The sequence below is a fragment of the Chiloscyllium plagiosum genome, unplaced genomic scaffold, assembly GCF_037043375.1.
Source record: "Chiloscyllium plagiosum isolate Xiang-an unplaced genomic scaffold, Cpla_swu_hap1 HiC_scaffold_36, whole genome shotgun sequence".
NCBI lineage: Eukaryota > Metazoa > Chordata > Chondrichthyes > Orectolobiformes > Hemiscylliidae > Chiloscyllium > Chiloscyllium plagiosum.
Window position 1 is genome coordinate 20,404,359 of NW_028270174.1, and position 22,775 is coordinate 20,427,133.

Below are 22,775 nucleotides of genomic sequence, written 5' to 3' on the forward strand. Positions count from 1 at the left end.
TTCGATTATATCATGGGAATCTTCCTGCTTTAACATGGAGCTTGCTCTTTACAAGGTCCCTCACTGTTCAAAATGCTGCCTAATAGCATAAGTATGCAGTGGGCCTTCACCATGAACTAAGCCTCACCATTTGATACTATGGGGTTGTGGTATCTGAAATTGCACCATTGCCTCTTATTTTTTTGCAAATATTAATCTTTCAAATTATTCAGAATGTTTTTCTCTCCCTAGAAAACACAGGGTTGTTACCTCTGAGTCTCTGTGTCTATCAGTTCTTGATACTTGAACATGGCCTGCTGTAGACAGAGAAATATTTGACTGCTGCTTTGTGCAGTATCATCTTCAGTGGGGTATCTGCTCTCTGTCAACGTCCAGCTGTCCTGTTCTGTTAGCTCACTCTGCATAGCAAGCTCATGCTGTAGCATCGCTGAATGCAAACAGACGAGTTGTTCCAGCTTCTGCAGAAGGAAAAAGCAAGATACTATCAATCTTGGATCAACAGACAAAGACCATGTGTGAGGTCAGAAGAAACACTTTCTGTGGAAATTCTGGAATGCCAGACACCCAAAACAATTCTCACAACCTAACTTTTAGGATATGATTCAACAGACTTATTTCTTAAAAATACACAAGCAGATCAACATTAAGAAAATAAGAGATTATACAAAAATGAATTCTATACATTTGAGACAAAATGGTAAATAGAAAATATCCTAAAGATCAATTAGAAGTAAGGTTGCTGACTTATGCAATACCATTCATTAGAACTTCAGATTCTGATAAAGTGTCACACCTACAAAATGCAAAGGCAGTTTCCAAAGTTACAAGAGTTTTGAAATGTTTGTTAATTGCTCTTTTTGACTCATCCCTTCCATGAATGGAGATCCTGACATTTCTGATAGAGTGTTTACATACAGGAACAGAATAAAGCCATAAAATTGATTGATGACTCAGTCAGTGAATAGCTGAGTCATACAAACTCAGGCCGCCTCGGTTTGATTCCTGAGCTGTGCCGAATTACTTGAGGGCAAGAGGTCTTGTGGTGCAGGGGTAGTGGCCCTACCTCTCAGACAGAAGCTATGGATTCAAGTCCCATCCCAAGACACGAAGGCCAAAGGAGATCTAGTCATAACTTGGCCAACTGGGTTGACTATCAATTTGTAAATATTTCCAACGTACAACCAGGACAGGTGGTAAGAGCAGGAGAGGTTCCTGGTCAGCCCCCGATCAGCCCCCCTGTGCTGGAAAGGAATAGGAGCTTCAATCATCACTAGCCATAACTCCAGGCTACCTTAAGCGTAAGCAGCTTGGCCTCATTCGGCAGTTGGGTCACTTGGCTGGATAACTGGTTGGGATCAGATTGATGGCAGCAGCTCAATGTTTGATTCCCATTCTAGCTGCAGTCGATTCAGGATCCATTTTCCTGTGCTGTCCATAGTGGATCTGTGGGTCAGGCCTGGCTTCAGGCTTAGATTGGTGAGGCCTCTTCTGGAATACTGTGTCCAGTTCTGGTCACCCAGTTATAAGGAGGATATTATCAGGCTGGAGAGGGTTCAGAAGAGATTTAACAGGATGTTGCCAGGAATGGAAGGTTTGAGTTATAAAGAAAGGCTGGATAGGCTGGCGATCTGTTAGGAGCTTATAAAATAATGAGAGGTATAGATACAGTTAATGGTAGATTTCTTTTCCCTGGGATGGGGGATTTCAAGACTAGGGGGCACATTTTTAAGGTGAGAGGACAGAGATTTTAAAAGACATGAGGCGCAATTTTTTTTTCAGAGTGGGGTGGTTGAATGAATTTCCTGAGAAAGTCGTGGATGTGGGTACAATTACAACGTTTAAAAGACATTTGGATTGATACATGTTTCAGAAAGGTTTGGAGGGATATGGGCCAGGAGCAGGCAAGTGGGACTAGTTTAGTTTGGGATTATGTATGGCATGGACTGGTTGGACCAAAGGATCTGTTTCCATGCTGTATGACTCGATGACTGTGTGCCAGTGGCAAAAGGAGGGGTGCCTAGGCAGGGAAAAGAATTCCATTCATGATTCTGCTCCAGATTGCTTTTAAGTAAGCCACAGGATTGGACCCAATTGCGTTGAAATGGTAGTCCTTATAGGCCACCCCAGAACCTCCCCTGACAGCACATCTCATTTAAAGCCCCACTTGTTCCCACCCACTACCATGAACGGTGACTCCAAATATCATCTTTAATTCCTCTGGCCCCATCAGTACAGTCTGCTCATGCCCACTAGTGTTTTGCACTGCTCTCCAGTTGAGGCCATGGTAGTAGTGACCATCCATCACCATTCCCCACCTCCCAGCATCCCAAGTCTCTCTTGCACTATTGGCTACACCCCCTTTATGTATCAAAATCTCTCCTTCATTATCCTTCTACCCTCCACATCCCAGGTTGCTGAATCCAATCCTGAACTTTCGGTGTCCCAGTTTGCTAAAACATTGGTGTCACAGAATCCCTACAGCATGAACACAGGTCATTCAGCCCATCGAGTCCCACCCAGATATGCCCCCCTCCTACATTTCCCATGGCCAATCCACATAACCTGCACATCTTTGGATGGCGTGAGAAACCGGAGCACCCGGAGGAAACCCACGGAGACAAGCGGAGAATGTGCAAACTCCACAGACAGTTGCCCGAGGCTGGAATCAAACCTGGGTTCCTGGTGCTGAGGCACTGTGTTGCCCATGTTGTTGGATACCCATGCATTATCCTCCAGGACTAACTGTGCTCCAATCCATAAGGTACTAGAAGAGTCAGCTCCGAATGATGACTGGTCAGATCCTTGATCTCTTATGTATCTCTACAACTGACAATCCGTTAAATCTGCTGGCTGGTTACAGTGGAGCTGCAGGGATGACTGTGGTCCACACTCCAGGTTATAGTGAGACAGATCCCCTGACCCAGACTGCTCTAACTGGATGTCCAATTGAAACCAAGCCCCTCGATTGTCTGTGTCAGGATGTCATGAAAGGCAGCAGGTATCCTTGACTAGATTTAACACCATTCCCCTTCGACAATAATGCATAGCCATATGTTTGATGCATACGCAGACTAGTTGGCATGCAGTGTGAGATTAACATAGCACTGTACCATTCAGCAACATGTCCACTCACTCAAGCTGTCTGGTTTAGAGTCTGCACTCAACAGCAAGGCAAAACTGTGGGCCTTTAAAACGTGCGGCTGAGGGAGAAAGGCCACCCAAAGGCAAGACAAGCCAAGGCAGAGATGCTGTGAGAATCCAGTTCGGCGCAAAGTGAGTGCGAGTTGAGAGAGTAAGCGTGCGAAGACAGAAATTGCTGGAAAAGCTCAGCAGGTCTGGCAGCATTTGTAAAGAGAAATCAGAGTTATGGTTTCAGATCTGGTGACCCTTCCCCAGAACCTGTGGTAGCTAGGAAAATGTTGGTTTGGTAAGAGTAAACGTGCACCCTTGTCCAATCTATGAGCCGGATGTCTATCTCTTGCAAAGTAGCTTTGCAGCAACCCTTCAAGGATACCTGCCAGTACACCCCAAAACGTAGCATGGCAGGTCTACTGCAAGTGAATCAGAGATGTGTCATGTTGGTGCAAAGAGGGTGCCACACGTTGGGTGAGAACATCCATGGGTGTAGGGTACATTTGGGTGCTGCCCATGGTGGTGCATTGAGATATTGGTACCCGGTATCCAAGATGGAGATCTGGGGAGCAAGAGACAATCTCTGCCTTCATGTCAGGAATTCCTAGTGTCTAATCCTTGTTTTAGGTGGTAGAATAGAAGAGTGCCTATTAATGAGACAAGATTAAGCAACAGTGAGGGTGATAATGAGCAATAATCCCCAGGTATTCTAACCAGAACTTCATCAATAAACGCATCGACTTAGATCATATCTACCTTCCCTTGAAAAAAAGAATTGGAAATGATAGCACCCACCTTAAGAAACCAAGACTTATACATAGAGAGGCAGGACATACAACCAATGCTTCACCACAGACTCTCACTGATGTTACCTAGTATGGTGATGAAAAGTCTGAAAACAAACCTTCAAGCTCAGTGAGCTAACTGATCATCAACCTGAGCTACAAATCTTCTCAAAAATTGCTAATCCCCAGGTCATTTACTGCTCACTAGTGAGAAGCGCATGTCGATGTCCAGAAATTATATGAAAGTGCAATTTATTGCTCCCAAAGTCAAGAAAGGCCTTGCTTGATTCATCGGGTGATTCTCCCAAATTTCGCATCATAGCCCCACCATTTAGGGAAAGATTCCACCCGTAAAGTTTTCTGCACTGAATAGGCAACTAGAATGTGGATTAAAGAATAAGAGAAAGGAAGGAGTGAGTGCAAAATGAACTACCAGAGGTTAAGAGATGGGTAGAAAAATTAAATGATGGAAAGAGGATTGAGATCAATAGTTGGAAGAAGAGAATGCAAGATAAACAGAGGGTGAATTTGGTGGCATGTGAGAGGTGAATAGGTTTGGAAATGGAAGATGAAGTTTAAAGAATGGAATCCAACTTTGTTGATTAATAAACTGAGTTTTCAAAAAAAGTTATATTATTGACAAGGTGTACAGTTCATTTCTTTTCTCTGTTTAGTTGCAGGGAGTTTAATGGAATACACTGTTATCAACAAGTGGAGCCTCCATGGTGTGAGATCAGAATGGAAAATTGTGCATTGAGCCCAAAATTTGAGTATGATATTTCTGATTATGTTATTCATTGCAGTTTACCATGAGTGAGAATTACTGGACACCCCGCTTCCAATGTGCACTAAATGGTTATGGATTGAATGTGAGCTTGCCTTGGGTGCACATTTTCAGAGCTTATATTTAAAACCTGTGCCTCTGGGAAACTTTATCATATTAAGGCTCAAGTTATTGTTGATATATAATTTGCTTGCTCTTAAACTTGGAAGATTTGTCATCCTTGACCTAGAAAATCTGTAGTTGAGGAAAGCAGCTTGTTAAGTTAAATAAAAGTTAAGCAGTTTGAATAAAATAAACCAGATTACTTCAGAGTATGGTCAGAAGGCCAAGCATATTACTAGTAAACAGTTAGTAAATTTATACTGGAAAAGTGATAAATTATAAATGTTTGAGTAATCTCCGGGCAAGTTTACAAAATCAAAAAATAGATTGCTTTAGTGGAAAACTTTGATAGGCTAATGGCTTTCTCTTGTCTAAAATTCTTCATGCGGTGTCTGGAGTTAGGCTTTCTAAACTGAGCTCCAGACCGCAAATTGGAGAACAACACCTTATCTTCCGCCTGGCCAACTTACAATCCGGAGGACTCAACATTGAGTTCTCCAATTTTAAATAACCTTCCTACCCATCATCCAACACCATCTCCAGTCCTGCCTTCTCCCTTCCCTTTCTCCAACTGACTCTTTCTTCCAGCTATCAACTGGATTCATTCCTCCCATCAAACAACCAGATCGTACCCTCTACCCGTATTTACCTATCACTACCTTATCATATCGCCTCTTCCCCCGCATAACCCTCCCAAACCTTTATCTGCAGCTCCCCCTACCCCCACCTCCAGTCCTGAAGAAGAGTTATTCCTGTAACATCAAGTTCTCCACTTCCTGATGCTGCCTGGCTTGCTGTGTTCCTCCAACCTCCTGCCTGTCTACTTTGGATTCCAGCATCTGCAGACTTTCAGTCTTCCCTAAAAGGGAGCATTCAACTCGTATTCAGAACCAGGGTGTACAGTGGCCTACATACTATTGCTCATGTTCCAACATAGTAGTTCTCTCAGGAAGGAAAAGGAGACTGGTAGTAAATCAGTGTGTATGCTCCCAATTCAAAAATGGCACCATTATCTATCCATGTAGTTGCACCCATGACATCATGCCAACATAACCTTATCTAAATTTAAGATTTAAGAGTTAAAACTAGGGTAATTCAGCAACAATTCTAATCAGTCTGTAAATTTCCTTGATAGGAGAGTCCCTGATTTAAATGAGAAAATGATTGATTTGTTGTCAGACAATGTTTCACTGCATCTGCATACAGACCAGACTAATGAACTGTCACCAGAAGTGATTTACAAAGAAATTTACATACTGATTATAACTGCTGCTGCATTTTCCTAGATGTTACAATTGGTTTAAAAGTTAATGAAATAAACTGTTAGTCTGGTTACTGGATTCCTGCTTGGAACGTATTTCAGGGCAGCAAACATGGTGGTTTTTGTCATGTTTCGGTCATGTTTAACTCTTTCACCTTTGACACTTGTGGCTCCACCTAGTAATAACATTCCCATAGACGCATGGTCCATTAATGGGTGTCTTTCAAAGTGTCAGTTTGACTCAGAGTACCTTACAACCAAGTAACTGCTTTTAATACCACAAGACACTGCTGCCTCGCAGCGCCAAGGTCCCAGGTTCGATTCCAGCCTTGGGCAACTGTCTGTGTGGAGTTTGCACATCCTCCCCGTGTCTGCGTGGGTTTCCTCCAGGTGCTCTAGTTTCCTTCCACAGAACAAAGATATGCAGGCTTGGTGGATTGACCATGTTAAATTGCCCATAGGTGTTCAGGAAGGTGTAGGTTAGGTGCATTAGTCAGGGGAAATGTAAACGTAATAAGGTAGGGGAATGGGTCTGGGTGGGTTACTCTTCGGAGTGGACTTGTTGGGCCAAATGGCCTGTTTCCACATTGTAGGGATTCTATGATGATTGTATAAAGATGTAGAAGCAGAAGTAAGCCATTCATCCATCAAGCCTGTTCTGCCATTCAATGCAATCATGACTGATCAGTAATCCTCAACTTCACTTTCCTGCCTTCTCCCTGTTACGCTTGATTCTCTTACTAATTACAAGTCTGTCTATCTGACTCAGTGCTGAATATACTTAAGAATCCAGCCTCGACATCTCTCCACCGTAAAGAAATCCCCAGGGTCATTATCCTCTGTGAGAAGAAATTCCTCCTCATCTCTGATTTAAATGTGCAACCTTTTACTCTGGGGTTATGTGCTATGGTCCGAGACGCTTTTCCAAGGGGAAACAACTTTTCCACATTTACCCTGCCAATTCCCCTTAGAATCTTCTACGCTTCAGTAATGTTGCGTTTCATTCTTCTGTATCCCAGTGAACACAGGCCAAATCTACTCAATTTCTCATTAGAAAGTCCCTCCATACTTGATATCAGCACGTTATGGACTCTCTCCAATGTAATATAACTTTCCTTAGATAAAGGGCTCAAAACTGTTCACAGTATTCTGGCAGAGGCCTGACAGGTGTCTTTTATCATTTCAGCAAAAGCTCCCTATTCTTATATTCCAACCCATTTGAAATAAAGTCCAACATTCCATTTGCCTTCCACATTACTTGTTGAGCTTGGATGCTAGGTTTTTGTGGTTCATGGATGAAGACTCTCTCTGCTATGTAGCTTTCTGAAGTTTTTTTGCATTTGAATAGTATTCAGCTCCTCCATTCTTTGTGTCCAATTCCATAACCTCACATTGCCCCACATGAAATTCAATTTGCCAAGTTTTTGCTCAATCTGCCAATATCCTTCTGCAGACTGTTTAGCTTAAGGTGGGTGATGTCATTTCCAGTTTTTTTTCCCCCAAAGGTAGGTAGCTAGGGTCTAACTTGATGTGTTTATTGATGGAGTTCTGGTTAGAATGCAAAGCCTCTAAGAATTCTCATAAGTGTCTTTGTTTCGCCTGTCCTAGGATATGTGTGTTATCCCAGTCAAAATGGTGTCTTTCTTTGTCTGTATGTAGAGAAACTAGGGAGAGTGAGTCACCCATGGCACCTTGAGCATAGTTAATCAATTTGAATCCACCTTAATGTAGGTAGTTGGCAACTGTTGTTTCCATCACCATCCTCCACATCTTGAATGCCATGAACATGGTCCATCCTCCACATCTTCATAACCATGAACACGTCCCATACTCCACATCTTCATTACCATAAACACGGCCAATCCTCCACATCTTCATTACCATGAACACGACTCATACTCCACACCTTCAACACCATGAACATGGCCCACCCTCCACATCTTCATTACCATGAAGAAGGCCTCTAGAACAGTTGGACTCTATTGCCGTTTCTTACCAATGACCTAAATAACCTGAGGATAAGATGCTATCGGTTGTTGATTCTAAGATTCCGAATCACCCTCACTCAATCCATTGATTGGAACTTTGCTGTGCTGCTGAGAGGCAAGAATATCAGCTTGACACTCTTGATACCAGTGATGTTGGGTAGCGCAGGGCAGTTGGTCTGTAATGATGATAATCTTCCTTTTCTGCCATTGATACATTTTGTCCACTTTCTTGATCAAATTTCAAAAATGCTTCAGGTCGTCCTGGTGGGTTCATCACAGTGTGGACAGTGCTTCGGCATCTTAAGATCATCACGGTTGCATTGACTTCCCCCTCACAAGAAATGGGAGCCTTTTAGCACTGACCTTAGTGTCATGTTTCTTGTTTCACTTTCCACCATGACACTTTTCACCTATAAATATCAAAGAGCAATCTTGCAAAAGTCCAGTTTCATCTGGGATTAAGATATTTATTGGTACACACTCAATCAGGATGTGCATGAGGTCATTTTGCTTTCAATCATCTGTCAGTGCTGCCATAAGTGACATACCCTCATTTTTTACCACACAGATGACAATGCCATGCTTCATCTTGAATGGGTCCAGCCATCCATCGCTGCAGATAAATTCCTTGTTATCCAGGCTCTTTGCAACTCCCCTTTTCCCGGAGGATTGGACTGGAGATGGGAACATTGTCTGCTCAAGCTGCCATGAACCACATGAGTAGTGCTTCTTCAAACTTCAGAAAGGCAGCCATTCTCGTTCTCTTCCTTGCTAGAGAAGGTGTCTGCTTGTTGAATTGTTCCAAAATGTTACCGCTATGCTTTAGAATAGTTGGTAAACTGGATGATGGAATGTTTAACTCATTAATGAAAGCTGCTTCTCGCTTTGCACCACCATCTTCCACTTGTACCAACTTCACTCCCTTTCTGCTCGGCAACACTTCTAACTTTATCACAGGTTTAGCCATTCATACAGAGGTTTTGATGTACTTTCACTGGGAGATCTTGATGTCAAATGATGGCTTAGGAAGAGCTGGGTGATTTTGTGCTCTACCATGATCAAATTCCATTCTGGTTGGTTGCTTCGGTGATATGAAAACTTGCACAAGTTTGACTGATCTGCAGTTACCAGTCAAACCTTCGATTTATTGCAGACATCCTTTTACTATATTTGCTGTTCTGCCAGTGTGAATGGTTGACAACTTGAATACAAGCGAATTCCAGATTATCTGAATTTGACTCATCGCAACTCCATTGTGGATTTTTGTAAGGGAATATTTACAACTTCAAGTAGCAACTGTATTGAAATACATTTCTGTTGTATTTATTGACTTTGGTATTAAATAAACCATGTGTAAAATTACTACTATCTATATTACAATGAATGTGGTCACTAAAGATTCAAACTAAATTTAAACAAACATTATGAGTAGAATCTCAATTAATTCACCAAGACATAAAGGAGCAAGTTGTTGAAATTTATTGACAAAATACTTATTTTCTTCAATCTTGTTTCGTGTATTGTTACCAACAAACTACTGAACAAATTATGCAAAGGAATTTCATTTAGCATTGCGTGTTAATCCTACTTTCACCTGCTCAAATTGTTCCTACTGTTATCTATGGTAGTGACAAAACCATACCCCACTTCAACGCTGCACAGCACAACACCCTCCCTTCACTACAATATAATTTCAGAAGGACCGAGTCCAAAGGCCTGATTTTATTCAGGATGTGACTGTTACATAATTGGGGATGAAGAGGGAGTTTTTGAGCACAGGTAGAAGAATTCAGGGGAGGGGCTCTTGTGGTGCAGTGGTAGCGTCCTTACTTCTGAGACAGAGGCCTGGGTTCAAGTGCTTCAGAGATAAAATCTCTGAACAAGCTGATTATAAAATACCTGGACAAGCTCAGGATGAAGGGCTTATGCCCGAAACATCGATTCTCCTGCTCCTCGGATGCTACCTGACCAGCTGTTCTTTTCCAGCACCACGCTCTTCAAGTTCAGGAAAGCCCAGGCCAGCTAGTAGTGAGCTTTGGGATACAACTGACCTTAAATTCTGCAGATACCTTACACACAACCTTCCTGAAGCAAGCTTGCTTCATGGTTATTGAGGTCATGGATACATCCCAGCATACATCATGGTTATTGAGGGCATGGGTACATCCCAGCATACATAAACACTGCTGCTAGTACACGTCTGTGGGTAGGTGAGAATGGAAATGGGAGGAAGCAGGGAATTGTATAACAGCAGGGAACATCCAAAGATTAATCCTTAGCCAGATACATAATGAAGAGGGGAATGAAGGGAAGAAGGGGGCGTGCTGTGAAGATTGTAGTCATGGACAGACATCTGAGCAATGTGAGTCCAAAGATCTCTCGTGGGATTCCAAGCAGCATAACTAAGCTCAAAAGGAAACATTAAAGAAATGTAAAAACAACTTCCCTGGGATTTCATTGTCCCTAGATCCAATGCATTCTGTGTGAAACATTCTGAGCTTAAAATCCCATTGGAGTGATGCCATCCACCCAGACCATTGAATATTTATACTGATTTTTGTCAATGCATGAAGGACACCCCCACTCATTTCGCTGTGCTTAGCACTTCAAACCAAGAAGAAATAAGAAGGCAGTGCCCAGTGAAGGTAAGGACATCTCCCACAATCTAACTTTACACAGAACCCACTCTTGTCAGAAACTCACTTTCCCCAACACTCAGTCAACCAAGTTTTTGCAAAGTTAAGTTTTATAATAATAATAATAATAATATTTTAAAAAAATACATAAAAGGCAACATTCACATTTTGGAAATGCACGACAGTCATTCAAAAAGGGTTACAATAGAAGGGTTAAAATAAGCATATATAATCTGAATGAGAAGAGAGAAAATTAGGTTTCATCTTAATGTATAATTCTCTTAAATAACACTCACGCAAACATGCTCCTGAACAATCCGGGCACACTCAGACTGGGGCACTGACCCTGCTGTGCTTAGTTCGTCTAACAGCAGTGCCTGAAGGTTGAGAACAGCAGCATGAATCTCTAGGGCGCTGACTTGCTTCTCAGCTTTGCAAAACTGAATTGAAGCCATGCAGACTCCTAGGCTTTCTTCCAGATCCTTCATCTGATTAGCTCTCTGCTGTAGCAGCTCAGCATGGACCTGGAACGACATTGAGCCAGCATCGTATTGTGACATTCACAGCAAATAAGAACTCCAGAATAAAAATGCAAGTCACTGGCAGCGTTAAGTACAGCCGTTATTTGGAGCATTTTAGGAGAAGAAATCATGTAAAAGGTGAACTTTTGTCTTTAACGTCACTCAGTCTGCAGTTAACCTCAAATCATAGTACATATTAGAAGCACTAAGCAGACTTACAATCAATTATAAATGCTTGATGAAGGGGCATTTTGTAGTACATTCTAAAACTTTAAATATATACAAAATAAACTTAATTCTAATCTTTAGATCAAAACTTACAAAGAAGAGAGACAAGAGTAAACAACAGAATGCTGGTTGAATAAGAGAAACATTGGGTAATGCATATTTATTCAACCAAACTGCTGTCAAAAATTAAAAACTCTGTGACTCTAACAAGCATAGAAAATTAAACGCTAAGTTAAGTAAACAAGTTTGTCATACATTTATCTGACAATAGACAATAGATGCAGGAGTAGGCCATTCGGCCCTTTGAGCCAGTACCACCATCCGTTATCATGGCTGATCATCCACAATCAGTATCCTGTTCCTGCCTTATCCCCATAACCCTTGATTCCACTATCTTTAAGAGTTCTATCCATCTCTTTCTTGAAAGTATCCAGAGACTTAGCCTTCACTGCCTTCTGGGGCAGAGCATTCCATATATCCATCACTCTGACTGCAGAAAAGTTCTTCTGTATCTTGCAGCACTCCTTTTCTCAAACCTGCCAAGTAAATAATTTTGGGAACTTGGTGTTCAACATCAGTTTTTGAAGAAACAAAGGCCTCCATTTTAAATACCTGCTCGTGTCCGAAAAAACATGACAGTTCTGGTGGGTGGGTGGGTGGGAACCTGACAATAGTCTAAACCTATTCCCTCCACAATAAATTGTAAAGTGCATAACGCAGGACTCAGTCAAGAATCCCACAAAAGGTTGGTGGGGCCTAATCACCAAAGTAGGGTTGCAGCCTGACTCAGAGAAAAATAAGTTTATGACATTCTTAAGAGAAAGTAATGGGAGGCACAACTTGTATGATTCCTGCCAGATGAAGTGAGGAAGGACCTATTAAGATATGCACCACTTTCAACACTCCTTGGAGGGTGAGGGGGCAGATGAAATATTTAGATTGCAACACACGGCAGCACAGTGGTTAGCACTGCTGCCTTACAGCGCCAGAGACCCGGGTTCAATTCCCGCCTCAGGCAACTGTCTGTGTGGAGTTTGCACATTCTCCCCGTGTCGGCGTGGGTTTCCTCCAGGTGCTCCGGTTTCCTCCCACAGTCCAAAAAAATGTGCAGGTTAGGTGAATTGGCCATGCTAAATTGCCCATAGTGTGAGGTGAAGGGGTAAATGTAGGGGAATGGGTCTGGGTCGGTTGCTCTTTGGAGGGTTGGTGTGGACTTGTTGGGCCAAAGGGCCTGTTTCCACACTGTAAGTAATCTAAAAAAAAATGTCCTTCCAAGTCTGCCATATACACATGATCTCTACCATGAAACACATATACTATAGGTAGACATCTTAACTTTACCTCAATAAAGTCCCTATGTTCAACAAACTGCTGGTTGTACATGTGAAGTATTGTGTTAGAAGTGGGATTGAGGTGAGTGCTGCAGAGCTGTAAGAAAGCAAAACCAAATACAGGGAGGTACAGGTACATATGGAGCTGTGAGCTGCCAGCAAAACAAAAACAGAGATCAACAAGGCAAGCCACAGTTAAACCATCAGTTGAAAGAACATGTCTTCAGCTTTTCCCATACTGGTCCTGTTCAAATGACAGGGGATAATGTACAAAATTGGAATTTCTTCCACACATGATGGCAGAGTTTTGAAATAGCAGTAGATTTACTGGGCCAGCCAGAACTGTTACAAGTGACTACACTTTCATCACAATTGGGATCAGACTGTTTCCAAATATATTCCACTCTAAACCTTAAACTTTAAAAGCTTTGAAGGCATACTTTGAGCGCCAAGTTAACATTACAAATGAATGGGTCGTATCCAATATTTGGGGTGAAAGGGAAAGAGTCCATAGATCAAAATATAATGTCATTAAGTCAGTTCACAGAAATCTGCCAATTTTCAGAATTAAAGGATAATCTAATTAAAGACAGGATTGTATGAGGCACATGGGACCCAGCTAGTGAAAGAAGAGAAATATATATGCAGGAGATTGACATGTGCGGAAATCAATCAGCAGCTTGAACACATTTGTGGCAGAGCAAACTAATCTTGCATTTTGCTGAAAAACCCTCCAGGCACAAAGAGAAGAATAATCATGGACAAGGGGTAGGATGGAAATACTGCAGAAAACATCATGCAATGGCAAAGACATGTCCAGTCTGGGCAAAGCAATGTTCTCACTTCAAGAATCTGAATCAATTTGTGCACAAGGGTCAGGCTAAAATGAACAACAAACAGATACATATGGTCACTATAGAACCCTTGGCTTTGGGTTCTGATGAATCATTATACACCCTACACCAAACTGATTCAGTTAAGTCAATAGGTGAGACATGATTTGTGACTGTTGGAATAAGAACTGCAGAGGAGAACGTCAGCTCAACATAAAATATCAGTAGACTCTACTGTTTCATGAAATGTCATGACCTTATCAGACCTGTGGTAAGTGGCTCAACATCACAATCCAAAAATGAAGCCCTTGGAAGTAAGCTGAAGACTATTTTGACAAGACTGCTGAACCACTGCCAGTGTTAAGTATCAGGGAAATGGTCAGGGTACAAACCTTCAATGCTCTCAACAAGTCAGTCAAAGTGGCAGCTTGGGACCTGCAACTGTTACTTCGATCTTACACCGTAGAAGTGAATGACCACATATATCGTTAACAACCACAGGCACATGCACCCAACAGGAGAAGTTGCTCATGAGCTGCAGGTGGCTGATCAGGAAGAAGTGAATGTACCACTTGCATAGATCACACATCAACCATCAGAGCCAGAGGTTGTCAGCTATCCGCCAACTGATGCCCCAGCAAGAAGAAATGGCACTCCCTGTTGATACAATATTACTGAGATGAACAGCCAATGACAATATGTACCAAAGCACACATGCCAATAAAGAGACCAGATGATTTAAGGACTGTGCATGCAATGAATGTGCATAGTCTGATGGGAACAATGAACTGTTAAGGCATGAGAACATTCATGTAAATAGTTGGTAACTCGGGTAACTTGAAACGAATATAAATGTATGCAATTTTGCTTTGTATATAAAGGGGATCTTTGTATTGCAATGTAATCATATAAAAATCTCCCTTTTGGTCTGTGGTTATGAGATCTCTAACATAAGGCACACACACTGTAGACAAAGTTAAAAATCACACAACACCAGGTTATAGTCCAACAGGTTTAATTGGAAGCACACTAGCTTTCGGAGCGACGTTCCTTCATCAGGTGATTGTCACCTGATGAAGGAGCGTCGCTCCGAAAGCTAGTGTGCTTCCAATTAAACCTGTTGGACGATAACCTGGTGTTGTGTGATTTTTAACTTTGTACACCCCAGTCCAACACCGGCATCTCCAAATCATGACACTGTAGACAGACACACTGACTTCACTTCAATAGAGTCCTCCTGTTGAACACCCAGACATTATATGTACATTCATGGACTCAAGCATAATTAGTTACATTATTTGTAGGCAGCATGGTGACTCAATGGTTAGCACTGCTGTCTCACAGCATTAGGGACCCAGGTTCAATTCCACCCTTCAATGACTGTCTATGTGAAGTTTGCACATTCTCCCTATGTCTGTGTGGGTTTCCTCTGGGTGCTCTGATTTCCTCCCACCATCCAAAGCTGTGCAGGTTAGGTGGCTTAGCCATGGGAAATGTACGGTTACAGGGATGGGGTAGGGGGTTTGGTCTGGGTGAAATGATCTTCAAAGGGTCAATGTGGACCCAATGGGCCAAATGGCCTATTTCCACACTTTAGGGATTTTATGATTAAGTAGTAGCTCTTTACATGGCCAGAGATATAGGCTAAATAACAGAAGAGCAAATTCTTTGAAAGCTCAATAATTGACTCGAATGCAGTGAGATCCTATGACAAACTCCAGAACCACAACTTGAACGCCAAACTCTATTTCTTGTCCCACTTTAAAACTGGGACTTCTGTGTTTTGTTAGAACACACAAAGTGCTACCCCTCAAGATGTATCTTGTTACTGGCAGCTCACACTATAGATGGTCCCATGAGAGTTACTGCACCCACATTTATACTCCCAACAACAGAAACAGCTGGAAGTAATTCCAGCAGAGAGCCAACTAATCCTAAAATGCTCCAATCCTTTGAATTTTGCAAGACATACCGAAATGCAAAGCTGGAGGCAGTGTAACTTTATGCAGAAATATTATGGCTGCACCGAAAAAAAAACTTTAATGGGATTTAAAACTATGGAAATCATGGATCCAAACTAAGCCCCAGACTGGTCTGCTCTCACCTCCATCATAAGTTGGGATGGCTTATCCCCTACTGTCCTATTAGAATATGGAGGTTTGTTGTCTCAACATGACCGTCTGAGATAAAGGAAGTCCTCCTGGTGAAATAAGTGGGATATTAAGTTTTAGAGTCAAACTGCCAAATTTATCCAGTGGCAAATAAACAATCTCACAAGCAATATATCTGCAAGGCTTCTATTTTTCAATATGAGTAACATTGTAACCTCAAGGCATTCATGAGATGTATTGTTTCATTAAATTTGTTCCATTATGTTGATGGGTGAATTGTCGCATTTGAGCTGAAAATAGCATTACCGTACCAGGGCTGGGACTACCCTCAGCGTGTGCCATATATCTATCAGCAAAACCATAAGACAAGAGTTTTCAGGAATGCTTTGTGGGTCTAATAATTTGAAGCATACTTCCTTCTTAATTGGATTTATGAATTATTTCCCTCATGCCCCATTTCAGACATTTGCAGGATTTGTCATAACCATCAGTGGAACAGTGGACAGATGAAGGGCACAGGGAAATGGCTTTTCACACCCATTCAATAACTCATGACAAAACCTGTCAGATACAAGAAGCAGCTTCCTGCATAACCTACTCGGTTTTAGCAGTTGTGCTAAAAATAAGTTAACAGCAGAAGAATCAAATCCAAGAACAATAGAATTAATTTTAAAAGGTAGGCAGTGAGAGACACGTAGACACTTAATATTTGTGCAACAATTGTATGAGTAATAACAGGGGCAAGCTCAGGCATTTTCTGAAACAAAAACAGAAACTGCTGGGAAAAAAAAACTAAACAGAAAAGCAAAACAACTGCAGATGCTGGAAATCAGAAACAAAAACAGAAATTGCTAGGAAAACACAGCAGATCTGGCAGCATCTGTAAGAGAAAGCAGAGTTAACATTTTGGGTAAATTGATCCTGTTCTGAGGTCTAAGGGGTCAGGAGGTTCTGAAGAAGGGTCACATCACACAAAATGTTAACTCTGATTTCTTTTAACAGATGCTGCCAGACCTGCCGAGTTCCTGCTTCAGATTTCCAGCATCTGCAGTTCTATGGGGAGAGTGGTGGTGGTGGAGGGCGGTTCAGATATTTCCTAGCTATTTAGTACAATCCTGATGTGCAAGCTTGGGAGTTACAGCGTAGAGGACTTCAAATTTCCTAAAATGCAGTTATTCACTCCTCTAAATCTTCAGTAATATTCACTCCCATCAATTGGAATCTATCTACATAATAGGGGAGGTATTCTGAGTTCTGATCTGCAGTGGCATATCTCACCTGTCACTGGAAATTGCAGGCAATCTGCCTAAATACTAACGATGGCAAGAACGTGGATAACCTACTCTGACTACTATTTGGTCAATACAAAGACATTTCCAGTGGCCATACCTTGAATCATTTTTAATTATACAAAAAGGAAGTGAAAATTGACTACATTTACAAGAATATGAAAACGAGCATATTCAGTTTCCTTTACTCTATTTTTTATATACCAGCAAGTCTTATTAACCTACTGAGGGGACTCAAATTCACTCATTCATTACCCAACATTTCATAGGAAAATATTATTTGTATCTCCTACACTGGCACACAGTCAAGCAGGTTATGTCTACAACTGAATACATGCCTGTTGCTCCATGTGAAGTGTGTCTAATTTGTTCTACAAAAATACATATACAGCAATATTAAGTGAGTGGAAAAATCTTTAACAGTAGTTAATGGATAGTGTGGTTTGGTTAAGTACTATAAATAACTCAAAGAACATGCTGCTTGATTCAATCAGCTAATTTGTGGGACATACAGCCCATGTATCGGGCATTACATTGATAACAATCACAATGCTGTTCTGTTACACAGTATACAATAAGTCATTTTGGATTGACAGCAGCACCTTGTGTACCAGTTGCATATCCATTGCATTGTAGCAGCTTGAGGCAGCGTGCTTCATCAGTTGCTCAAATGTTTGAAATAGTCTGCCTAACATAGACCGGCCATATTTCCTTCTCCATGGCAATGCTCAAAGTCAACTTCCAACTCAACAACACCCTTTCCTTTTGTAGTATAAATTGCTCTGAGCATTTGAAATTTGGTATTCTTGCATGTGTCCTGATGAAAGATGAAGACAAAGTTTTGACAAAAGATTTCCCTTCCAGCAGTATCATGTTATGTAAAACCAAATGACTTTTACTTTTGCAAAATCTAAACATATATTTCCTGCTCTTTCCCAAGCTGTGAAATTGGAATAATTTATCAATACACATACATTCCAGCCCTTTCATTAGTTTATAAACCTATATCAGGTCACCTTGAAGTCATGTTGCTCAAATGTAAAAAGGTCTAGCTGTTTGAATTGGAGTACCTATAGTTCTTTAAGCAGGGAATTAAGCACAGTTCTCCTTTGAAACTTTTCCAAGGCACAAAGCAACATTATTGAATATCTCTACAACTTGCTTCTTAACACATATCAGTCTATTTCCTTCCTATAACTGCTAGTTGACCAGAATCATTAATCACCTCCACGAGCAGTTTCAAAGCAGGACACCTTTTAGGACTATGAAAACTTTCTACTTGAAATGTCAGTCTTTTGATCTGTTTCAGCAAGTCGAGGACACCGCATGCCAAGTAATAATTATAGTTGAACTTGAACTTTCCACAGAGCTAGAACTAATGCTACCCTTCAAAAAAAGGCAGTACAGAAGGAGAAAAGCATAACATTCAACTTCATGCAAACACTCACCCTCAAATGCAATTCTTCTCATGTGAAAATGCCATGGTCAACTGCTGGGAAAACGTTTACTTATTCAACAACAAAAAAAGAATACTCGGTTCAGAACAAAGGCTGCTCCATTAGGATTATAAACACAAGATATAAAAAAGCTATCTGGACACACTTGATATATATTTGATAAATAATGGACTGTATTAACAGCAGTTCTCAACTGCTTCGCTTGCAGTAATCCCTTAGAGAATGGTTAAAATGTGAATATGGAGTCAAATAGTATAGATGCAGTTAAGAGTGAGTTAGTGAGGGCAAAAGCAAAAAACAGGACAATGAGAAATAAGGGTACACAGCAGTCTCAGTATAGGCAATAGGATGTAAGAGTAGAAGTAGGCCATTCAGCCCATCAAAACTGCTATGCTATTCAATTAGATCATAGCTGTTTTGATTGATAATCCTTGACTCCACTTTCCTGCCTTTCCCCTTTAATTCCCTTACTGATTAAAATTCTGCCCATTTCAGTCTTGTATATACTTAAAGATTAAACCTCATCCATTTCTGATATCAACTGAGTGAACGTTCTCCGATTGTCTGTAATGCCAATATATCTTTCCTTAGATAAGAAGCCCAAACTGTTCACAGTATTCCTGCTTAGGTCTGACTGCTGCCCTGTAGAGTTTTGTTAAAACCGCACAATGTACATATTCGATTCCCTTTGAACTAAAGGCCAACATTCCAATTAGCTTCCCTATACCAGTTGTACTTTAACCCACCTGGTTCATTAATGTCCCTTAGGGAAGGAAACTGCCATTGTTACCAGCTCTACATAAAACTCAAGACTCACAACAATGTGGTCGATTCCAAACTGTCAACTGGGCAATTAAGGATGGGCAATATATGCTGGCCCAGCCTGTGATGCGCACGTCTCGTGAACGGACAAAAGAAACTTGGATGCTACCTTTTGGTGATTCATGGACAGAGGCTCCTAAATCTCTCTTAGCTGCAGCTTTCTACAGTCTTTATCCATTTAAATAACATTTTACTCCTTTATTCTTTCTGCCAAACTGAATTTCCACACATATATTCCATTTTCAAGTCTTTGCTACCTGTCTATACCCCTCAGCAGAGTCTTTGTGCCTTCCTCACCAATTGTTTTTTTCACTTATTTTTTGTAGTGCCTTTGCTGTTAGAATGCAGAAAAAAAAACTGTAGGCAATTTGTAGGCAGCAGGTTCCCACAAAAGCGATTTAATAATTACAAATTATTCTCTATTAAATGATTGATGGTTGAGTATTGCATTGAGCACCATAAACAACAGGATCAACATGAGCACTATAATTTTCTCTTTTAATGAAGGGAACTTGACATAGTAACATGATCTAAATTGATTTTGATTTGGTTTTTAGTCAATATTGTCCAAGAGGTGAATGGAATATATCGGAACTAATGAAACTCCGGACTCATATTATGATACAACTAAGAATGAGATTACACAGAATACTCTAAAGGAAACAGTTAGCAAGTGAGTCAATGCTTCAGAAAACATTCTCAATTAAAGAAATTCTCTTGTTGATGTGGCTTTGAGCAAAGGCACTGAACTGAAGTGGAAGGAGAAGAAAGCACCGAAGTGAAGCTGTTTTGACCCACTCTGATCCCAAGATACAGCTAGATTTTAGCATGTGTTGACTCACCACAGGATGAGGTGTGGTGTTATCTTAATAACTGAAGTTAGTGTGAAGAACCCTGTAACAAATGCTTCATGTACTTTAACAATATCAGAGCAGACTGGCTCAAGTTGTGAAAGAGGCATTAGTTATCATTCATGGTGTTACTTAGATCCACAACTACTTACATGATGGAAAAATCATTTTGCTAATTCACGATCAAGTCCTGACAGTCATTTTCGGTTCATAGAAAGGAATAGTTGCCTTAGCAACAGCACTGCTACGGCGATGGGCACTGATTCAGATGACCCTTCAATATGATATTAAATGTCATTAAATTAATAGATTGTGCACATGCTGACTTATTTAAGACTTCCTGAGAAGCCTTATCCATATCTAACCATTGAGGTTCCTGAGAATAACATTATATCCACAAATGACATGCCAGATAAGTTCGGAGAAAAACTTGCGAGGATTGGTGTTCAGGAAAGAGCTCAATTACCTCATGTATGGTTGGCTAAAAAAAAGTGTAATGATGAGAAATTGTAGGAGTATTTCAATATGAACTGAATTTAGATCAAGGCAGAGTTCTTTGTTGTTAAAAAATCATTATTTTGTCAAGGATTAGAAATAAATTGTAAGAACTGAAATGTTGACTGAAACTTTTGACTGAAATGTTGATTTTCCTGCTCCTTGGATGCTGCCTGACCTGCTGTGCTTTTCCAGCACCACACTCTCATCTCTAACCTCTAGCATCTGCAGTACTCACTTTCGCCTACATTATGAAGAGCATGCAGTCCATATGAAAAAAGTAGTAACAATATATTTTTGGTTTTGTAAGGTAGATAGAGATATAGAAGAAGTGGTTAAAAGTTGTGAAGTCTTTGTCAGAATTAGAAATGATCCATCTGCTGCTCCTTTAATTTCATGATTGCACAAAGGAAAACCATGGGAATATGTTTATATGGTTCCTTTGGAGTGGAAAGGAAAGAGTACCTTGATTTGGTCAATAGCTATGGTAAACTTATCCAAATTATTATGCATTCATGGGATATGGGTACACCTCCACCACATGGACTGCAGCGATTCAATAAGCTGGCTCACCGCGACCTTTGCAAGGGCAATCAGGGTTTTGGAATAAATGCTGGCCTATTCACATCCTGAGAATGAATAGAAATCCCTTGATAGTATAGTGGTTAGCATTGCTGCCTGTCATGGGATAGACCGGGGTTCAATTCTCTGCCAGGGAGGACCTGACTGTTTTGGAGTTTGCACATTCCCCCAGTGTCTGGTTGGGTTTCCTCTGGATGCTCTGGTTTCTTCCCACAGTCCAAAGATGTGCAGATGAGGTGAATTGGCCAAGTTAAATTGCCCATAGTGTTAGTGCATTAGACAGAGGGAAATGGCTCTGGCTGGGTTACGCTTCGGAGGGTCGATGTGGACTTGTTGGGCCAAATGACCTGTTTCCACACTGTAGGGAATCTAATCTAATTACATTTAAAGAAGTGGCTAAATGTTTAGTCTGTCCTCAATTCCACACATCTCAAAGCAATGGGGGTTTGAAAAGTTGGTTTTTAATTTGTGCATTGCCAGAAATGTCAATGTTAGAAAACAGTCCACAGTTTAAAGTTTAACACACACTAATACCATGATATGACCCAGCACAGAATATCAGTGTAGAAGTCTTTCCAGAAACATTTTCTAGATAACAAGTTAATCAATAATTTCAAAGGTTTTCTTTGACACAAGGAGGAAAATGTGGAGATCTCTTACCCAGTAAACCCTGAGGTTCCCCACCTAACATGGTGCTAGGACAAAATTTAATTTGCTTTAGGTCTCCTATCAATAGCAAAGAGAAATGCAAGGCAAAGTGAAGATGGGTCTTAATTCATTTGATTTGACACTTGGAGAGTTCAGTGGTAGTCAGAAGGTCATGGTGAAAAACTACCAAGGGGATAAAAGAAAAGTATGTGATTGAAATTACAATAAAGAGTCAAGGTGCAATTATCTATCCAATGAAGACTGGAAAGAGACTCCATCGTATTATTTAAATAATTTAATTTAATTTAATTTAAAGAAGAAATCTGACCAAGGGACAGCATGAGCAACATCTCTTATGGTTCCACCTAAAGTTATGACTGGATACATCAGATCCCAAAGTGAAATCTGGCTTGGTAAATCCTTTCTTTTTGCTTCAACAAGGTGATCTTTTACTGAAAAACAAACACACACTGGTGCAGATTCATGTTTAGTAACAAAGCTGAGGTTTATTTTCAAAAGAAGGTAAAATAGAATAAACCAAACTTTTTATTAAATTTAAAAATTTCCAAATATATCATAAAATGCAATCCAATTAATCACAACAACGCTCCTTTACAGTTCTCACATCAGAGAGAGTTTCCTTATTTTCACAACTAATAGGCTTAATTTAGCTGCCACTTCAATTCACCATCTTGAGGATCTGATAGCCTCTTCTTGGATCTTTTATACATAGCGCTTAGACTTTCTCAGCTTCAAATAAACCCTTAGGATTTTAATCAACATATCTGGTCACAATGAGGTAAGCTCCTTTTTAACAGTCTTAAGCTACCTTTCTTTTTCAGAGACAACTATTTTACACTTTTAGCTTTAGCTAAGACGTCTGCAAACTGCCAAACTGAAATTCCAACCTTTTCTTTCA

General features: G+C 40.7%; 1 protein-coding gene across 2 annotated transcripts in view; it reads right to left on the bottom strand.

The window, feature by feature from the left end:
- Nucleotides 1-22,775, bottom strand: part of evc2 (EvC ciliary complex subunit 2) — a 175,567-nt gene that overhangs the window by 30,724 nt on the left and 122,068 nt on the right. For both annotated transcript variants that reach the window (XM_087980025.1, XM_043674234.2), the window contains exons 17-18: nucleotides 10,985-11,212; nucleotides 250-458 (exon numbers count right to left, since the gene is read on the bottom strand). In XM_087980025.1, the coding sequence (XP_087836151.1) occupies nucleotides 250-458; nucleotides 10,985-11,212 (437 nt within the window). The remainder of the gene's footprint in view (nucleotides 1-249; nucleotides 459-10,984; nucleotides 11,213-22,775) is intronic.